At 41.3% G+C, this 19,359-nt stretch overlaps 1 protein-coding gene across 2 annotated transcripts in view; it reads right to left on the minus strand.

The window, feature by feature from the left end:
- Positions 1-396: 396 nt before the first annotated feature.
- The window catches only part of CMYA5 (cardiomyopathy associated 5), a 45,094-nt gene continuing 26,131 nt past the window's right edge, over positions 397-19,359 (minus strand). Inside the window, exons 7-13 of one of the 2 annotated variants that reach the window (XM_040541666.1) lie at positions 15,326-15,475; positions 14,241-14,387; positions 10,902-11,046; positions 3,351-3,484; positions 2,644-2,743; positions 1,910-2,086; positions 397-1,013 (exon numbers count right to left, since the gene is read on the minus strand). In XM_040541666.1, the coding sequence (XP_040397600.1) occupies positions 761-1,013; positions 1,910-2,086; positions 2,644-2,743; positions 3,351-3,484; positions 10,902-11,046; positions 14,241-14,387; positions 15,326-15,475 (1,106 nt within the window). In that variant the 3' untranslated portion in view covers positions 397-760. Of the gene's footprint in view, positions 1,014-1,909; positions 2,087-2,643; positions 2,744-3,350; positions 3,485-10,901; positions 11,047-14,240; positions 14,388-15,325; positions 15,476-19,359 lie in introns of those variants that run through there. The other variant, XM_040541665.1, reaches the window with a different exon arrangement.

A 19,359-nucleotide genomic window follows, 5' to 3' on the forward strand; every position in this document is an offset into this window, starting at 1 on the left:
ACTGATGTTATGTTTCCTCATACATGTTTTTCATGAGTACCTATTTACAGGTACAGATATTTACTGAAACACAGTTGGGTTGCTTCTGTTAGTCTGCTGTGAGCAGGGTAGGCACGTGTTGTATACTCAAACTTCACACGACTGATGTGGAGACTACTCTGGGATTCACTTGTTTTGCAAACAGACAGATTTCTAAGTTTCCAAGTTTTCTTGTGTATTTAAAGAAAAGAGTTGGTCAATAATAACACACGATATATTAACCTGCAAGATGTTGCAGTTATTGAAAGTTTTGCACATTTTTCAAACACATCATCTTGGATTCGGCTCTGATTGTCCTGGCAAATGATGAAATGATGTTTTTTTCTGACAAAAGAAGTCATGTATTGCAGTGAGAGACGCATTTATTTCATACACAGGCTCATCATCAACTTTAAAAAGACAGCAAGCACTGTCATTATCTTCACAGGGAAAGTACATTTCCCCCCCTCTTAAAGCTCATATCTAACAAATCATTTTTTCCTCCTCCAAAGTACTGCTGTGTATATCACTAGGTGTACATTCCACCTGAAGGTGCTGTTTTCTCTCTGGGCTCAAGGTGATTATGTGGCTGAGCACTAACTACAATTATTGACGATGTGAGGGAGAGCCATGCACATAGCATTCATCAGAGAAAACTTGACATCCCTCCCTGACTATCCCCTTTCCCTCCCTGACCCTAACACTGTAACTGTTAGTATTCCTGAGAGTGTGAAGCAGGGAATTAGCTGTGCTTCACAAACTCTGGCAGCTCCATTCCTGTGTGCAGGGTAAGCACTCCAGCCTTCTCCAGGGCAAAGGCCGGGTGAGCAGCATCAGTAAATTTGTGCCTGATGGCAAACAGCACCAGTCCTCTCTCTGCATTGAAGAATAACAGTCTGCCACCACTGTAATCCAACAGAATGCCGATCCTGGCTGGCTGTTCTGTCACATGGACATCGCTCATCATGCCCGTGTGAAAAAATCTGTAAAGAAAGCTGCAGAAAAATGGAAATTAAATACAGTGAGCCTCCTCATTGTGATTTAACAGAAATAATGTACCACTTAATTCCCACCTATTAACAGCGTATCACATGGCAACAGAATTTTGCTCAGTGTATAACCTGCCTACCTAAGCAAATACGGCATTGCTTCAAAGCCCTGTCCAGCATGTTGATGAGTCTTTTCATTCAGCATCTTCAAACTCTCATGCTGAAATCTGACTTGCTAAAATTGTATTCATCTGTATTTTTCTTATTATATGTCTTTGTGGGGATTTAAGCATGAGCAATGCTATGGCAAAGCCCTTCATATCTCAGGTGTTTCGTTTAGCTGGTTATGTTCATGCATTCACATGATCTCACACCAAAAAACCACACTTGTTTACATCAAGAGTACCTTCACATCATTAAGAGACTCACAAACCTCCACTGGCCTCCTGACACTGGCCTACTGAAGACTACCCTGCAGTCCTGCCTCAGTAGCAGGTGGGTCCGTGTTGCTGTGAAGGGCAAGGCACCAGAAGGCATTCCCTATAGAGGCTTGAAGCTGGAAATAGACTCTGTAAAGACTGTGCTTAAGGACTATGGTGACATTTTGTGAAATGGTTCAGGATATGATCCTGGAAAGACAAAGCAGTAATAAATGGGATTTCGATTCATTGGCTGGGTAAAGGGAGGTAAGTTGGCCTGGTTGAGATTTTTTTGAAGGTGCACTATAAGATTTTTTATTAAGAGGAGGAGGTTTTAAGATACTTTGTAGTTGTCCTTTTCTTGCTACAAAATTTTCAGAAAGAAAGCAGACAGGTCCTTTATGCTCTTGACATTCTTGAAGCTCGCCAATTTTGTTTACAGGACAGACAACTTCCCAAGCAGCCAGACTCACTCAGGCTTACCTGGTTTGTGTAGGACAGCAGTGCATGCACCAGGAAGTATCACTCAGTCCCAGGACACTGCTCTGAGGTGTTGTCTCATAGCAAATCCCAATCCTGTAGCTTCTGCAGGCAGAGACAACAGTTTCCCAGTAATGACGTCCCCGAGCAGGCAGCGGTTCACCCAGGACTGATGGAAACCTATTTGTGGAAAAGGCACAGGGTAGAGTGTGGTGATAGACCAACCATATTGTGATATTTGTTATAGTTACATCATGAAGCATCACCTAAAATTACTAATGGATTACAAAGTGAGGAACAAAGTGAAAGGAGAGATTACTTCTAGCCACAACATATTCAAAAATAAACCAACAAATCTCATCTTTTCAGTGCAGGAACAAGTTTCTTTGAGACTATAGTGCACTCAAGGATTAAGCAGTGACCAAAGACCCAGGCAAACTCAGCTGTCCCAGTAGGTAATTTCTCTCTGACCATTGCCTTTGACTTTCTGTGGAGATTCCTCAGTTCAACATTGAACTCTGCCTAGCACCTACATCACTGCTGCTACCAGCGTTATTGAAGGATTGCAATGTTTGAAAGGAGGTCTGTCACATAAGGTACAGGGGCTGCATGACTGAAAAATTCAGTGCTTCTACAAAATTAGTTAGTGATGTGTGAAAGCTGCCTATAGAGAAAAGCAAGAGTTTTGCCCATCCAGAATCCCCCAGGCTGGCTGCGCTCGGCATGCTGCTACTCACCCAGTGAATTTGGCTTTCTCGGGAAGGCAGATCACAGTTGCATCAGGGGAGATTTGCAAAGCGGGATGGGCTGTGCCACTCAGTATGTGAAATCGAGTTCCTGGTATAATTCACAACAAAGAAACGCCAGTTCAGAGAGGCTACCAACATCAGCATGAGATGAACCATAATATATTAAATAACAACTACTGTCACCTTAGCTGGACAGAGTTGGGCCTGCTGGCAGGTAGGAGTAACAGAAAGCTGCAACAATGCAAGGACTCTTCTGGAAACCAGGCCCAAGGATTGTAACAAGTTATACTATCCAAAAAAATAACTAGTTAGGTGACAAAGAAGTCTTTTGTGTTAAAGATTGTTGAATTTTCAATGAATTGCTTTTTCAGAATAGCAAATTTGTATTTTGAGGCTGGTTTGGAAGAACGATGGATGATTTAATCATTTCAATCTCTGACAGAATTAGAGAATTCAACAGTTTTGCTTCTGAGGTCAAAACACTTTTAAATTGACAGACAACTACCAACTTCAAGTAAAGTAGTCTCAGATTGTGCTAATTTTAAGGAGATAAAATATGGTGCCTTTTATCTCAATAGCTTTCTTGCTCCCATAACGGAAAGTTCAGTTATGATTTCTGGAGGAAAATTATATACTCTATATGACTGCTTTGCCCACTTACCCCATTGTTTTGACATCAAAAAATGGTGATATACCTTTAGTTGAGATGAGAGCAGCTTCACTCTGTTCACTTGTCCCAAATGTGTTGACAGCCCTCAAGTAGAAGAAATAGTTCACATTGGGCTCCAGGGATACTTTCAATTCATTCCTCTTTATACCAGAAAAAGATCTGCAAATATTTAAGGTTTTCATACATGAAAATGCATGCAGATACACAAAAAAGGAAAGACTAATCTAAGCCACCTAAACATATTGTTGACTATTGAAGCGGGCACCATAGAGAAACTCCAAAACAGAAAGGTGATCACTGTTTTCTAAAACAAACAGGTTCTGCAGGAGCTTTGCAATTTTACTTGAGGTATCCTGACTACTTTGTCTGATAAATTTTCAGACCTTTGTTCCTTAACTCCTTTGCGCTCAGTGTAGTCATTTGGTGCAACACTGACTTTATGTTTATTTTGCAGGATAAGTCATCACATAAAATGCTAGCAGCACAGCATCAAATTCTCATCAACCTCCTGTACAAAGTCTGCATTACAAAATGAACAAGCTTATGAAGAAAAAAAGCTTGTAATTAATTCAGCTGCATGATTATGAACACTCTTGTTGTGTTTGTATTGTCGGGGCACACGCTCTAGGTCCAAAAGAAGGGATACCCTTTTCGAAGACCACATAGAAACCTTGCAGTTCTTGTTATGAATGCCTTGCTCACCAAGTGTTCTTCAACAAAGTTTTGGCTCTGTCTCCCTCGCTGTGACATGCGCTCTAACAGGCTGGTTTTGAAAAAGGCAGCAGCAGGAGAACTGCCTTTGCACAGTGCCCTGCTTTGCCTCCTCTTTGAGGTGTCTAAAAAGCTCAAGCCCTCGCATCCTCAGCCACTGAAGTATTGACACACGGCAGGGAAATGAGAGTCAGCACCCACTCAATCTGCTTCACAGGCACTTTGAAGCACCAGTGAAAGTACTTTGGATGGTTGGAAAAATGCCAATTTTATTTTATATATTGTTGGGAATATGAAAGATTGGCTTAACAGATTCTCACACAATGGGTCCTGCTTTTCCTCATTTTTGCATCACATGGCAAAGCCAGACGGTGTATACCCAGTGCACTGTATGCCTGTTGGTAAAGACTGTGTATCTGTAGAGATTAGACAATTTCCTCCAACAAATGCGTATGGAAGTCTTCAAGGCACGTATTTAATTTTCAAGCATAATACATGTCTTTTGAGATAACCTCCCTGTCCTCCAGGCTGAAAGACAATAACCTCAGTGGTAAGAGGGAGAGCTGAATGCAGGAGTGTTGCTCTGCACTCCAGCAAATTCACAAGCAGGAGATTTGTCTCTAGCGAGCATGCAAGGCACCTTCCTTTCCAACCAGGGTTTGAGAGCAGAGCTCAGGATTGTCTGCCTCCTGCAGGTAATATCTCCACGGGGAGCCAGATTAAACAAATCACCTTTACCACCACTAATTACTGTGACCCCAGAGGAGGTAAGGCAGGCAAGTCAGCTGTGAAGTAAGATCATTGCTATTCATTTGTTGTGAATGTTTTTCCCCGTATGTCCCACCAGAGAGCAGCACAATCTGAAGAATAATCAGTGCTCATCCATTAGGATTTTTAACACGCCTCCCTCTGCTGCATTTATCAGACAAAGCTAAAATCTCACATACAGTCCTACATACAGCGTATTCCTGTTAACACCACGTAGAGCTCTGTGTCTAGGACAGCATCCTGGGGAAAGGCTGGTGCCTCATCCTTATTAGTCTGTAACATGTATTTTGTACTGAGAGCTGACATTAAAAGTGATTGAATACATTGAGAAAAAGTGCTGGATGCCTCTGTGATCTTTCTGATTTGAAAGAATTTCAGACAGTTTGGAGCTCTTGCACGGTCAGCACTGGGCCTTGCTGCCTTGGGGAATGTGTTACATTAGTGCTAGAACTAATGCAGTAAACAAAAGAAGTGGGTTGCCCAAACATGGAAGCAATTGCACTCTCGCTTCACCCCTGTAATTAACCAAAGCCCTAACCATGACAGCACTTCAGCAAGGCACTGGGAGTTAGGCAGGATGATCACTTCTTCCTGGAAGGTTCAGCGAAGAGGCGCAACCCTCATGAGTGAACTTCACACATGAAACAGGAAAAAGGCTTTGTTTGTGTACAGGGAACACGAGAAAATGGAAAGATGAGTTGAACAAAAATACAACATAGGAACTGAGCAAGGAGGCAAATATAGAGGAAGCAATAGAAAGGAAAATGGGGGTGGAAGTGAGGTATTGGAAAAGAAGTGGACACCCAGGCTTTGAAGAAAGTTTCCATGCTTCCTAGATAAGTCTAGTCCAATCTTCTCTTTAAGAGCACCATCTTGACATCTTTGGTGTGGATCTGAAGCACAAATCACCAGAAAGAAGTTTGAGCAAGTAGTTGCAGGTGAGATGAGATGAAGGTACACTAAGCTATTCCTTGAAAGCTTTTTCTGGCAACGTGTAGATCCATGTGTCTTAAGCACAGTGATGCTCTCTTTGTGGTGCCTTTTTCTGTCTTCTGGAAAATGTTATGTAAGCCATTGCCCTTGCAACGAAATTAGGAAATATTTTCTTTTTCACTATTAGCTAGTTAACTGATGGCTACTTAGTAAAACAAAAAAATGCTTTTTATTCTAAGTAGGCATGTACATTTTAGTGCAAGAAGCAGACCTGGGATATTAATATTCTGAAGTGTGGATACCAGAGCCTGGATATTTAGAAAAGATTTGGGGTCCAGCTGATTGAAAACAGGGTCAGCCATCAAAGTTCAGTCTTGTGTTTCTTTCAAACCTGAAATTCTTCAAAGAAGAATTTGGTTGCATGTTTAAATATGAGAGCAGTAACATGCCTCTTTTCAGCTGTAATAGTGGGAAGGAAATGCCTGAACTTTAAGCAGGTCTGGTCAGTAAAACAGTGATTGGGTTTTCAAATAGTGTTCTCTGCTTGGCAATCTTTTTTAGCCGTCTCTAAGCTGCCTAAGAGTAAGAGTCCATCATTTTTAGCTATGATTAAAGCTTAAAAAACAGTACTGCTGCTGCCAACTAATGAAACTGTATATACCAACAAGAAGGAATTTCACTTGCAACACTGAGCCAGCTCCAAGCTCATGAAAAGCTGAGTGCAAAGAAGAAATAGGTTTTGCTATTGCCTTTCTGTCTAGAGGATAGGGTGAGGGAGGAAACTGAATACTGAGGGCTTCTCAGGCTCTTAGCAATTACTGTTGTTTGTCAAGCTTCAGGTTAACCATGTAATCAGTAATGAAAAAGTAAAGAGGAAAAGAAGGTATGATTACTGCCCAGCTTACAGCAATAGAGGACAAGCATGGGAGAAAGGAAGGGAAAATGCATTTCTAATATCCTGATTGTTTTGGATAAAAGCCTGTTTCATTTCTGAGTTCTTGTAACAAGCATTACAGGTAGGTCTTTCTCAAACTTGCCTAAAGTATTGAAGCATGTAATTTTGGCCATGAAAGAAAAAGAAATGCAACTGCAACCTTTTTTTTTTTTTTTTTTTTTTTTTTTTGTGTGGCACCTATTTTCTGCGTAAAAAATACTTCATAGTATTTTCATACTTCATACATAGTATTTTCATACTTCATAGGTGATTGGAAAAGTAATAATGTATTTTCGTACTTCATAGATGATTGGAAAAGTAATAATGTTATTGTCAAAGCATGATGCATTCTGGCCTTTAGCATAAATATTATCACATTTACACTTTCCCCACAACATCTTGGTATCATGATAAAAATTTCAGAGCACAGAAATTCAAGAAACATTGAATTTAAATATTTTATGTATCTCCTCTTTATCTTCCCAAGAATAATCTGTAAGTTTCAAAATGCAGGCTCCAAATTTCAGGTATTCAAAGCAGAGCAGAAAGGAGTTACATGCTTCTTCACCTTTAAATTGACAAGCAGAAACTGTCTCCTACATTTGTGATTTCCCTGTTTTTAGGAAAACCTGATGCTGTGTTTTGATGCATGTTTCTCTCATCAGCATCCTCATTTATTTCAAGAAAGCAGCATCTAGAGGATATTTCTTAATATTGCATAAACCCAGCAAATGATATGCATCGTAGTGATTCATAACACCCTCTGTGTTGTCATTGTAATTCCCACCCCCAATATCACACTGAAACAACACCTCCAGACCTGTGCAGGTACCACTGATACCAAGTCATAGCTGAAGGCATGCAGGCTTCCAAAGACAGATGCAGAAGCACACAAAAGAGGTACACCATGAGTGCAAAAAAGCCCTAGAAGCTAAATATAAAGAGCAAATTTCTCTGAGTTCCCTTACAGCTGTGCTGCACGCTTCATTTCCTCTCCTCTCTCCTGGCTCTGTCTGTCACAGTGTTAGATCAACAAAGCACCATCTGCAATGGTCTTCATCTCTACCTAAGATGTCAAACTCAGAACAGTCAGAGAGGAGGAAGATACCCTATTTTCTACACATTGCTTCCTGAGCTGGCTGGAGAGTGACGGGCAAAACAACAGGAGGGAGGTTTGCTCTCCTGTTTCCAGTGTTAGACCTGTTCTTGGAGTAGACAGAAAATTTCAGTCACTAGTGGTGTCAGTCTCCCATTAGTGGAGAGGATGACATTCAGTCACTTCCACTTCTATGAACTCACCGCATAATGTACTAATTTCTGTCTCCTTGAGTCTTACATATTTCTCATGATGTGATACATGGCTTCCATCTGAACAGCCCACACACCTAATCCCTGGACTACACTTCTCACAGTTATCCATCTTCCACCCACAGTTCCATTGACTTCTCAACAGAAAGAGTCTGAACAGCAAGAAAATAGCAGAGCTCTGGTAACTGAAAGAAACATTGCAAAGCTTCATAAAGATTCTGGAAAAGAATCAACCCAATGAGGAGCTTTAAAACCACAGCAGCAGGCCAGGGACCTGTGGTTGTAGAAGGTTTAACACCTTTTTATACAAAACCGTGCCAAGCTGGCAAAGAGAACCCAGAAAGGAAAATCTAGATTTTCTGATGGTATGTAGAAGAAAACATTTCATGAGGATTTATTTCTAGAGGTTCCTCAAGTTTTCTCTCTGGGGAGCTGGGATTGCTCAAGAACATACTGAAGGCTACAGTGGGCTAGTCCCATCCAGGGGCTCCACACACAGCCCCAGCTGTTTGATGGGGGCATTTCACCCTGCGTGCTCCCTTGGCAGTGTCCCTTGCTTCATGTGGGCTGCCAGAACAGCATGCATGAAAACAGCCATGCAAGCTGAGACTGAGTCGCTTTCTCCAAGTGAAGTTTGTGAGACAACTGAACATTATTGCCCACAAGTTCTCTAGGTGGCCTTCCCTCACTGCTGCTTACCTGCTGTGCCCCTGAGAACAGCTGTATGAACTTTACAGGGCTGCTGGAAAATGTGTTTGAACTCCCACCCAGTGATGGGGGAACTGCTCAGCTAAGGGACCAGGGCAAGCATGAGAGGCACAGGCTGTTTGTCAGAAGGCTGTGTGTTTGGCAGGTCCCCAAGACGAGTGTTACTCAGGAAATGGGGGAAGGACAAACTCCGAGCTTTCAAGGAAAGTAGCCAATAGAAACTATAGTATTTCAAGGCTCAAATGCTCCTAGGTGGGTATAAACACTATTTTATTCCACCTAGTATAGGTACTTGACAGAGTAACTCAAAGCTCCTTACATGTACTTCCAAAAGGCAACTCAGCCCATCTAAGACCTGACTCACCACCTGGAGCTATGTGTCTCACCGATCAGCTACATGAGGAATTGATTTCTAGTCCTAACTTGCACATCAATGGTGTTGGGAGCAATACAAGCAGTATGCTCCATCCACAAACTTTCTATTTTTTACACAAAAAATTAAACAGAAATTAAAAAAATAAATAAATTCTCCGTCCTTGAAATATCCTGTGCCATTATGGACTAAGCTTTCCAGGTTAATCTTAGGGGGGTTGCTTTTGGAATAGTAAAGAGAGGCAAATACGAGGGAAAATAAGTGGTAAAAGGTGGTGTTTGACACTGTAAAAAGATGTCAGAACCCTTCCACAAACACAGAGATTTTCAACTGAAGCAATTCTGAGAAAAGTCATGATTTTGTCCTCTGTGAATTTTTCATAGTTGTCACAGTAAAAGGACAGCTGCTGCCCACATAAAGGCCAAAAAGTCAAATGTGATTCCATATAATTATAAACATTTTAGATTTTGCACGAGCTTACTCGAAAAAGGGAATGGGTCAGTTCTGGCAGCTTGTTGCAACAGTTATCTCCACACTAGCAAATGGCTTGGTGTTAACAGCACTTCTCTCACAGATTACAGAAATGGACACACTTACTGGTTCAGTTTTGAGAAAAAGAGGCAATTGCAGTTAACAGCAAAAAAATTTAAGGACAAGTACACAGCCCAGATTTGGGGAGCAGCTACATTATCCCTGACCGACAGTGACTTTGGCAGTTTGACAGCAACCTGATGGCCTCATGAAATATGTATAAAACAGAGGAGGTCATGGCTGCCCTCTCAGAGAGCAGGAAATCTGGGCAAAATGCCTCCTCCTCCTCTTGTTTGCATTAACACAGCACGCTGGTACTGGGTGAAACAAGGTCTCCCAACCCTGCAGAAGCTTCTTCTTTCTGTTTTTAGTCTACTTTTCTAAGGAAAAAGATACACACAAATGCATTTACTTGTCTACTAGAAACTTGTGAACTCTTTAATCCACTTAACTAATTTTTATTGCAGGGGGAATTTTGTTGCTGTTGTTTTTTTTAAACAAACAGCAACAACAACAAAATACAAAATAAGGACATACAGACTACCATATAATTTTTTCTGCATTTCAACACAGCCAATGGTTTCACTGCTTAATGGTATCTTTGTACCTTCTTGGCTTCTCCTGTATGCCACCCACACTTAGTGTAGGGGAAACCAGAGAGAGTCTCACATAAGAGCATGCCACCCTGAATTTCAAAGCTGTTCTTTGAGTTGCTGCAGGCTCCTATGGTATTTTTGCAAAGAGTGGTGCAGACACACACATGCAGAGTAGGACAGCACTGGGATCTGTTGTGCTCTGAGAGGGATCTGCACAGGCACAGATGGGTCACCAACATTACCGAGATACCAGTATTGTCCTTCCTGTGTTCCCCAGCTGGCTCCTATCTTGTTCCCCAGAAAGCAGACAGCACACTGGGCTGGACTCCTCCATCCCACTCTCTCCAACAGAGCTCAACTGCCCTTTCCTGCCCTGGCTGGGGCCATCACAGCTGTGGGGGAGTGATTGCTTCCCCAGCCAGCACAGCCCTGCAACTTCTGGTTGATTGCAGACAGTGCAACATCTCCAGGGTTTTGACCCCAAATGAAAGGGATTGTCTGGTTAAGCAGAATAAAAAGGAAGTATTTTTATGCCTCTCAGCCTAATCTCATAGATTAGTATCCAGCCACTAAGTTCTTCAGCATGCAGAAGCTGATTTCTTTCTTGCACAGCTGAAGACAGAATAATCTCTTGCGTAATGACCCGCAGTCTGGGGAGCGCTCATTAACATCTGCCTAATCTGATTGAGCAACATTTGCAACTGCAGCACTGACCTGAGACCCTCTCCTTCCGGCGAGTGCTGTCGGCAGTACTCCAGGGTGAAGGACTCCGCTGCTGCTGAGCCGTCATGCCAGCGTATGGTGGCTGTATCCCAACACACCATGCAGTCTTCAGCCTTGATGGTGGGGATGGCGGGTGCTGCGGACACGGGAACACATTAGCTGCACTGCAAGGCGGGCACCAGCAGCTGCTTAGAAGCTGTCAATGGAAAAGAAGACTCATCTCCCCCCAAAACACCCAAAGGACAGTTAGCTTTACCTGTCCAGCGATGATCTTTTGCTTACTTGTGTTTCAACAGCAGAGGGTTACATTACAGGGGAAAAAAACATGCTGGGAAAGTCACTGTGAATATATGTGCATACCTTCACATCCTTAGAATGTCCAAGGAGATTTTTATGCCTTTACTCAAGCACATTTTTACCATTTCCACCGTTCTTTATGGAGCAGAGCATCAAGACTCTGCTATGTATAGCCCTGCCCAGGTTACCTCAATCCTGTCCTCAGCAGTTTCTGTATGAACTGCATCAGAAAGAAATGTACTGCGGCAGAACTGAGGGGTAATGATGAGTTTCTGCTTAATTATGTCCTGTTTATTTTTGCAATGCGGATTCTAAAAATTGGTCCTGTAATTTCTCATTTTTAGAGCCTTGGTTTAAGAACTGCAAGCCCTACTGCAAGACAGAAAACTGAATGTAAAGCAGTGCACTGAATGCAAGTAATCAAAAGCTATTGTGTAAAATAGCACACCCAACATCACAGACTGAAAATTGTTTAGTTTTATTCACTTACTCTATCTCTTTCCAGGGAACAGCAACATATGAACATTGCAGTTTGTTGTTGACTCTCAGATAAACAGTCTTAACACTAATCATTAAAATAAACGTTTTTAATTTAAAGATGTCATAGGAAGTTGTCTTGCTTTTAAAGTAATTAAGTTTCAAATAGAAGGCCTACTAGGTAAAAGATGGAAAAAGGACAATTTTGTGACAAGATAATCTTATAGAGGTGCAGTGAACGTTCAAGATGCGCTCTGTTTTTTAACAAAAATAACTTCTTATTATCAGAAAAGGAAACAAACAAACAAAAAACCAACAGAAGTACATATTGATTTCCTGGTCTAGTGAAAATCAGGTTCCAGGTTAAGATGCAATTTTGATGTTTTACTACAGGAACAGCTAATCTAGATACTCACCAGAGCAAAGAATCTGTGGGATAGATTCTTATTGACTAATAAATCTGTGCAGTTCCCTTGGCAATAGTCCTTTAATTCTCTTCTGACATACATGATTACTGTCTATTTTTAAAAGTATCTATTTCTAGAGAATGAAAATTAATAGCTAAATCTCCAAATGCCTGCATTCAGAAACGGACACACATACTCACATTAATGGATATGCAAACAATACATCACAAGATCTCACACATTTTTTATCTGAAATTATCTGTCTAGAGAATAGATGGAGTCAGAAAGCCAGAAAAAGTTGTTATTGTGCTTCTGAGTTTTTTAGCAAATTAACTGTAGTTACTCAAGCTGTTCTAATGAGAACACATATCTGATTTCCTGGTAATATTCCTGCACACTCATAAGTGATCTTACAAGATGCAAAGAGTGGAAATGGGTTATGTTCTTGCTCTGTCTCTCAGATACAGGATAAGTATCAGATAAGTTTTGAAAGACAAGTTTTGAGTTTAGGATTGCAGAGTTATCATCCAAATATCCCTTTAGATCATAGAATCATAGAGTCATTAGGGTTGGAAAAGACCTCCAAGATCATCTGGTCCAACTGTCCCCCTACCACCAATGTCACTCACTAAACCATGTCCCTAAGCACCGGGTCCAACCTTTCCTTGAAAACCTGCAGGGACAGTGACTCTACCACTTTCCTGGGTGGACAGATAGAAGGGGTGTAGGTGGATATTTGCTGCCCTCACCATCATTCCCTCACTGAAAATATTTCTAGGAAACAACGTGTTCCCAAGGAGAAAAGGCTGCTAGTCTGGGAGGTGAAGGAGCCAGAGACAGGGGAAGCTCCTCCTGCCTTTTCCACAGGCCTGAGAGTGCAATCCCAATGCACTGGGGGAGTTCCCAACAACTGGAAGAGACACAGCTTTGATCCACTATTAATGTTCCCATAACTGTATGTACCAGCAAATGGTTTTCTCCTACAGACTTTTCATCTGAAACACTGAAAATAAACACCTTAAATTCTTGCTTTTGAGTTCATATGGCTAAGCGGGCTATCTGAGGTACCAAAGTTTTGGGTGAGACGGGTGAGAACCTCTTTATAAATAATGACTTAGCTAGCAATGATTCATTATTGTTTGACCACTTCAAAGGAATTCTGCACCATGCCCACAACTACATTGTTGATGTCATAACATTTGAATTTCTACTTTAAATTCTTTGGAAAATCTTTGCTAAAAATATGAACAGCAAATTGAATATCATGGAAAATTAACAAATTTGATGTCTAATGGAATAAGCAAGAGGTTTGAAGTTGTGGTTGTTGCCAAGTGATTTCAACAATACACTCAATGTTGTACAAAGTTATTACATTATGAAAATGTTGAGTATCCTTGTCTTTATTTTGTAAATTCAAGTGCAGAATGATTTTTTTTTTTTTTTTACCCTCTAGCACTAGAAAAATCATCTGGCATGAGGGCCTCAGATAAAGTCTTGAACACAAGATGCTTCATCTTGCTCGTAATTTAAGAAGCAACAGTTTTGTCAATACGAAATTAAAACTCAGGAAAATGAATCAGTCAAATGAAGCTCATAAACAACACTTGTCTAAGTACTCATCCCAATTTACACCACTTAAACAGCAGCAGAGCCTCTCACAGCCACACCTGAGATTTGTGTCCCACAGAGCTAGACGTGGCATGTAACCTCTGCAGAGCAGGCCTCCCCGTGAAAAGCTAATCATTTAATCAATGCAACATAGATGTACTTGGGAGGATAGCAGAGAGGCAAAAACATGCAGCTGCTGCCTCCATTTTCCACAGGAGAAGCAGTGGCAGTGAGCAGCAGGGTGGATTTCCCAGAGCTGCACTGGAGCACTGCAGCCCACTCAGAAGAGAAGTTCATAATGTGCTGCCCCAATGCCCCAGTCACAGGACCTGAGATCAGAAACATCTTCAAATCTGAATACTTCCAAATTTCCTCTCAGGAGCAATTATGTTGCCATCTTTTAGCAAAATGACTGTGAATTGCCTGCTATCCACCAGATGGACTAAACAAATCAGCTTTATCTGCTTTAGTAACAATATGGACAAAAATTTCCCTAGGAACCTGAAGCTTACCGTAATCAAATGCCAAACTATGTACATACCTGTTTTAAAAATGGCTTTTTCACTGGGCAAGCTACATCCTGTACAGTTCACAGCCATGACCCACACACTGTAAGTGCGATCTGGCTCCAGGTCCTCCAAAATGCAGTGGCTTTCCTTCACTGTCACTCTGTATTCTTCCACCAAAGCTAGGAGAAACATACACAGGCTGTTACACCTATGCATTTCACCGGTAGGGGCCTATAATTGCTACTTTCAACTCATATGTAAAAAACAGTGTGTTAAAGTCCAGAATGTGATACTAGCCAAGATCTCAATATTTTACTCCAGCTCAGTTTTGACAGAAAACTTTCGACATGCTCTTGAGTTGAGTGCATTCTCAGTCCTACCGAGGACTGAGCTGCAAACTGGGACATACAATCAACAATTATCAACCCTGGTTTCATTTCTTTAGAGAATAACCATTTCTTATAGTGGAATTTACATCCCATGCATCCTTTAGTGTGCACACACATATGCACATGCACACATGGATATGTGTAGCACCCAGGTGTTTTAAGTGACTCTGTGATCAGCCTGTGCTTTTTAATGAATGAGCATTTGAATCCTCTTTTCTCAATTTCCATATTTAATCTTTAAATAATGTAATGTCATTTTGAAAAAAAAAAAAATCTGGAACATGGAAATACTATGGAAATACTGATTATCTTTTCCTGTATTTTTTTTTTTATTAGGACACATTTCCGAAGTACATGCAGAGCCCTAAAAACCTAATCAGGTCCATCCTTTTGGGACCTCTGTCTGCAGTCCCCATTACTACCCATGGGGCAGCAGGGACACATCCTCTCTGAAGGTCGGGTTGCTTCATAAAAGCACCTAAATACAGATGGTGCTGTTTCTCTATGAACAACTGCCCTGCACTATGCAGACCAGAATATTAACTTGTATTTGGCATGAAGGAGAGAAGAAATGTCATCTACCTCATGCTCTCCTCCACTGTTATCTGTCCTATGTATGATTTCCTCACTGCATCCTGGGCCCTCCCTTGTAGCTCGGCCTCCCCTCTGCTGACCTGAGATCATTGGAGAAAGGGCTGCTGCTGTCATGAAGGCAAGACTTGACGCACCTGCCTCATCTTTGCTGGCTTGTGGCTCCTCCATACAATACACCTGGAAGCAATCAATGGCATCCCCTTCATTCACAGTCCAGTAGACGGCAATGGAGGTGCTAGTAGCTGAGTTTTGCTCCTGAGGTATTACACTCGGTGTCTGTGGGACTGAATGGAAAGTCTTCAGTTGTTACTCACACCCCTGTATATTCAGGTGAATTTACTACATGTTCAAGAGGCAACAAAGTTGCTTATTTTCCCAATGGTTGTTATTTTCACAGAACAAATACATCAAATATTTGAAATATGGACGATACTGGTGAAATTTTGGAGCAATAGGTCTGTCTGAACTAGAGAGGAAAGAAATTAATTGCTCAGAATAGAATCTGATGGCCCATTTCCCTCACAGTCCCAGCAAATTAAGATCCAGTTCTGGGACCACTTGAATCCAGCACAAAGCTTGCGTTCATGCATTGTGCAGATCTCAATGTCCTTCCCTACAGGACCATTGCACAGATGAGTAATTTCTTCTCATTTCAGACTTCCAGCAGGGTGAGGGGAGCAGCAAGCTGCCTCCTGGAGCACCACACCGCCTCCCAGGCCTGTGGCAATCATGGACATGCAGAACTGTCACAAAACCCCAGTGGCATCAAGGACCCCTCTCCTTTCCCCAGGAGACCTGCTCCCTCCAATCACAGAGAGAGCTTTCCACCTCTGCACTCCACTTCACAGGCACTCTACAGGCACATGCGCTGAAGAAACCCCAGGAGACGCCTATTACCTTCAGGCCGTCTCCTCAGATGGGCCGGGAGACCCTGGACCTCAGTGCAGGCTCCGTTGGGCGACTGCCTTCTACATTATCTGACCTCACCAGAGGAGTGAAAATCGTATGGAAAGGATGCTTGTGGAAGTGGGGACTGAAAGCACTTGTTTGCAGCAAGCAGCACAGGATAGATCACTGATGGGGAGAGGGAGCTTGCAAAAACAGACAGCCTCCTGCAGAGATGGACATAACTGACACCAGAAACACAGGCAGGGGAAAGGAGCTACCACACTGGGGTGGGATTCATGCAGAGTCTCAAATCCACTGATAGACTGGCAACAACAGGCATATGCTTTTAGGATAAGGAAGGCTCAGACCTCCTCCACTCTAAGCCTGAGGAGCAGGAGGCTCCTTGCTATCCCATCTGCTCAGAAATGGACTCATATTGCAGGTAGACAACTGGGTACTCCTGGCTGGCATGGTCCTTTCCCCTGCAAACCCAGTGTGGTCCGGATCCTTGGTGGGTTGGTGAGCCTGAATTTTGCCTTAGCCAAAACATCTACACCACATGAGACAGTCAGGAGCATCCCTCACAAAGAGTGCTTCAAAGACCAGCACAGTTCCCCAAATTTAATTTAAACTTTGTCTGCTGATATGCACAGATCCATCCCTGCTGAGATATTATTTCCCTCTAATATGGCTTAACGGAGAGGGAGGGAAAAGAAATAAGCAAAAAGCCCCCAAAGATGTTCATTGTTAAAGTAAATGCAGGTAACAAAAATACATGGGTCTTTATCCTCATCTAGTAAATTTCCATATTGCACGAACTCTGTTAGAATCTCAGCAGAAAGCTTTTACTTTTTCTCAGTTATCTTCATAGTAATGATGATGATCCCCTGTGGCATGTACAAGGCAAATGCAGATGCTGACTGTTGATCTATGCAGAGAGCTACCGGTACAGTAAGATTACATCTGTTTCCCACTGGAAGAAAACATATCTTTTTCATTGCTAAAAACAATACATATTTTGTCTTTTGACTGCATCTACTGTTGGTCAATCTAGAAATTGATCACCTTTAGGAAAGGACTTCCTTTTAGTGGACCCAGTGGGAAAATCAGCTTTTTTTTTTTTTTTTTTTTTTCCTGTGAAGTTGCCTGGAAACTGCCATTTATGATCACAGAAACCCCACAATTACAATATTTATTCTTATGCCAAATCTGAAGAGAAGCTAGCCTAATGAATGAGACTTCTGAAAAAAAAAACAAAACACAACAACAACAAAAAACCTTACGGATCAAAATTGAGTTCAGTAACAATAAAAAGCATTTGATTTCTAATTTACTTTTGCATAATAAGAAATAAACTTTTGAAAGGAAGTAATTTCAAAGCAAAAAAAAAGTTGAACTATTCTCTATGGAAACAGAACATTTCTGTGTTATCAAAATGCTGGTCCTTTTTAAAATGAATTTTAGTCAAACAAAAGAAGTATTTGCACCACAATTTTGACTAAGTTATATTTTTCAACAGAAAAGTGGGACATTTTCTGATCAGTTCAGTTTTCACTGAAGTGATTCACTGAAGTAAGGAAACATTTTGTTAATGCTACCTGATCTCCATGGCCCCCAGGTGAGAAAACAATAATCCCAAATATTTTATGGATATTTACACCTTTCTGGTGTAATAGTAAATAATATTTTCTTTGCTTCGTGAACTTCAAGACAAAGAGCATTTACATTCCTCTGTGATTTTAATGAATGATTGTTACCATCACAAAGGTCCTTGTCTTTTGCTATGAATGGGCAGCACTCACAGTGGGCTTTGGAAATAATGATTTTCTGATTTTGAAATGACTTAACTCCTCTTCTGACAGAGCATTTGTTCCAGTGTGACCAAGGGCATACTGCAAGGTTTTCTTTATGCTTACACATTTGTTAATGGGTAGTTTACATGGAAGTAGGAAGAATTTGAGAGAAAAGGACTTTCCATTAGTGGATGTGGAACATTTGGAAATAGAGGGTGTTTTGAAGGAAAGATGTTTTTGAAGCAATGAAAATAAAGTTCTGTGAAATTGTTCAGTGAAAGACTATTATTTTGAAGGAAAAATATGTTGATCGGAGAAACATAGCAAATTCACGTCTATTTCATCAAATGGCTTCAGTCAAAACAAATTCTGAGAGTGTCTGGCATTTGCCTTCAGTATTTGATAAATGATGTACTCAGAGCTTTAAATTCAAAATTGATTTCATGTAGGCATTTACATTCATTTTCCTTCAGGAAGGGCATAGTGTTGAAAAACTATATATATATATTTGCTCTACTGCTCACCAAAGCAAAAATCACAATAGCCACTGAAATACTTAGAAGTGGAAGTGAAGAATGAAAACCGTGCATTTTAGAAAAAAAGAAAAAAAAAAAGAGTAGAAAGCATATAAGATGAAGAGCCTTGAAGGCTGGTTGCTAGCTGTCATTTCCAGTTTGTAAAAGCAAACTTGGTCTGGAGCCATTTGGTGTTCAGTAAACATGGTAGCTAATGCATACAAAACTGAAAAGCAGATCTCAGCAATCTGGGGAAAAACATGTTGGAGTGACTTGTGGGAAAAGGAAATACAGCGTGTAATAATTAGGTCTGTTCTACTGTATGACCTTGACAGTAGATAGCAACCTAGGAGGAAAGCATGGTTGCACACAGGGGACTGTGACAGGGAGTCTAGGAACTAAACTGCAATAGATAGCACATTTGCAGTACTAAGTGAACACCTGGTAAATGCAGGTTTAAAAATTAAAAAAAAATAAAAAAAAATCTTTTCATATGATTTCCTAAAGAAATAAGGCTGAGGTAACACTGCACGCACAAATGCCTGCCTGACTTCACCTGAGAAGTTTGGAATACCTTAGGCAAATTCACAAACTTTACAGGGAAGTGAAGGTCTGAGAGATATGCAGTACCTCTACATCTAATAAAAACTAAGTGACCACTTGCAGGAGAGAGACAGTCTTCCCACAGTAACATTGCTGAGTGCACTCAGCTCATAATAGACACAGGAGAGTCTGCACAAGACAGCACTTCTCCAATGTCCCACCTGATAATCCAGCAAGGGAACAAAGCACCTAATGGAAATTTGTGCTCTAGCTGCACTGCACAGGGACCAAACATGAGAGAGGGGCATCACCTGGGTAGCCAGCGGCTGACTATGACGGCAGTGTCGCGTGTGACAGTGTATGAGAGGTCACAAAAATCATGACAGTGAGGTGAGAGATCCCAGAAAAAAAAACTTCTCTTGAGAAGGT

The sequence above is a fragment of the Cygnus olor genome, chromosome Z (assembly GCF_009769625.2).
Source record: "Cygnus olor isolate bCygOlo1 chromosome Z, bCygOlo1.pri.v2, whole genome shotgun sequence".
Taxonomy (NCBI): domain Eukaryota; kingdom Metazoa; phylum Chordata; class Aves; order Anseriformes; family Anatidae; genus Cygnus; species Cygnus olor.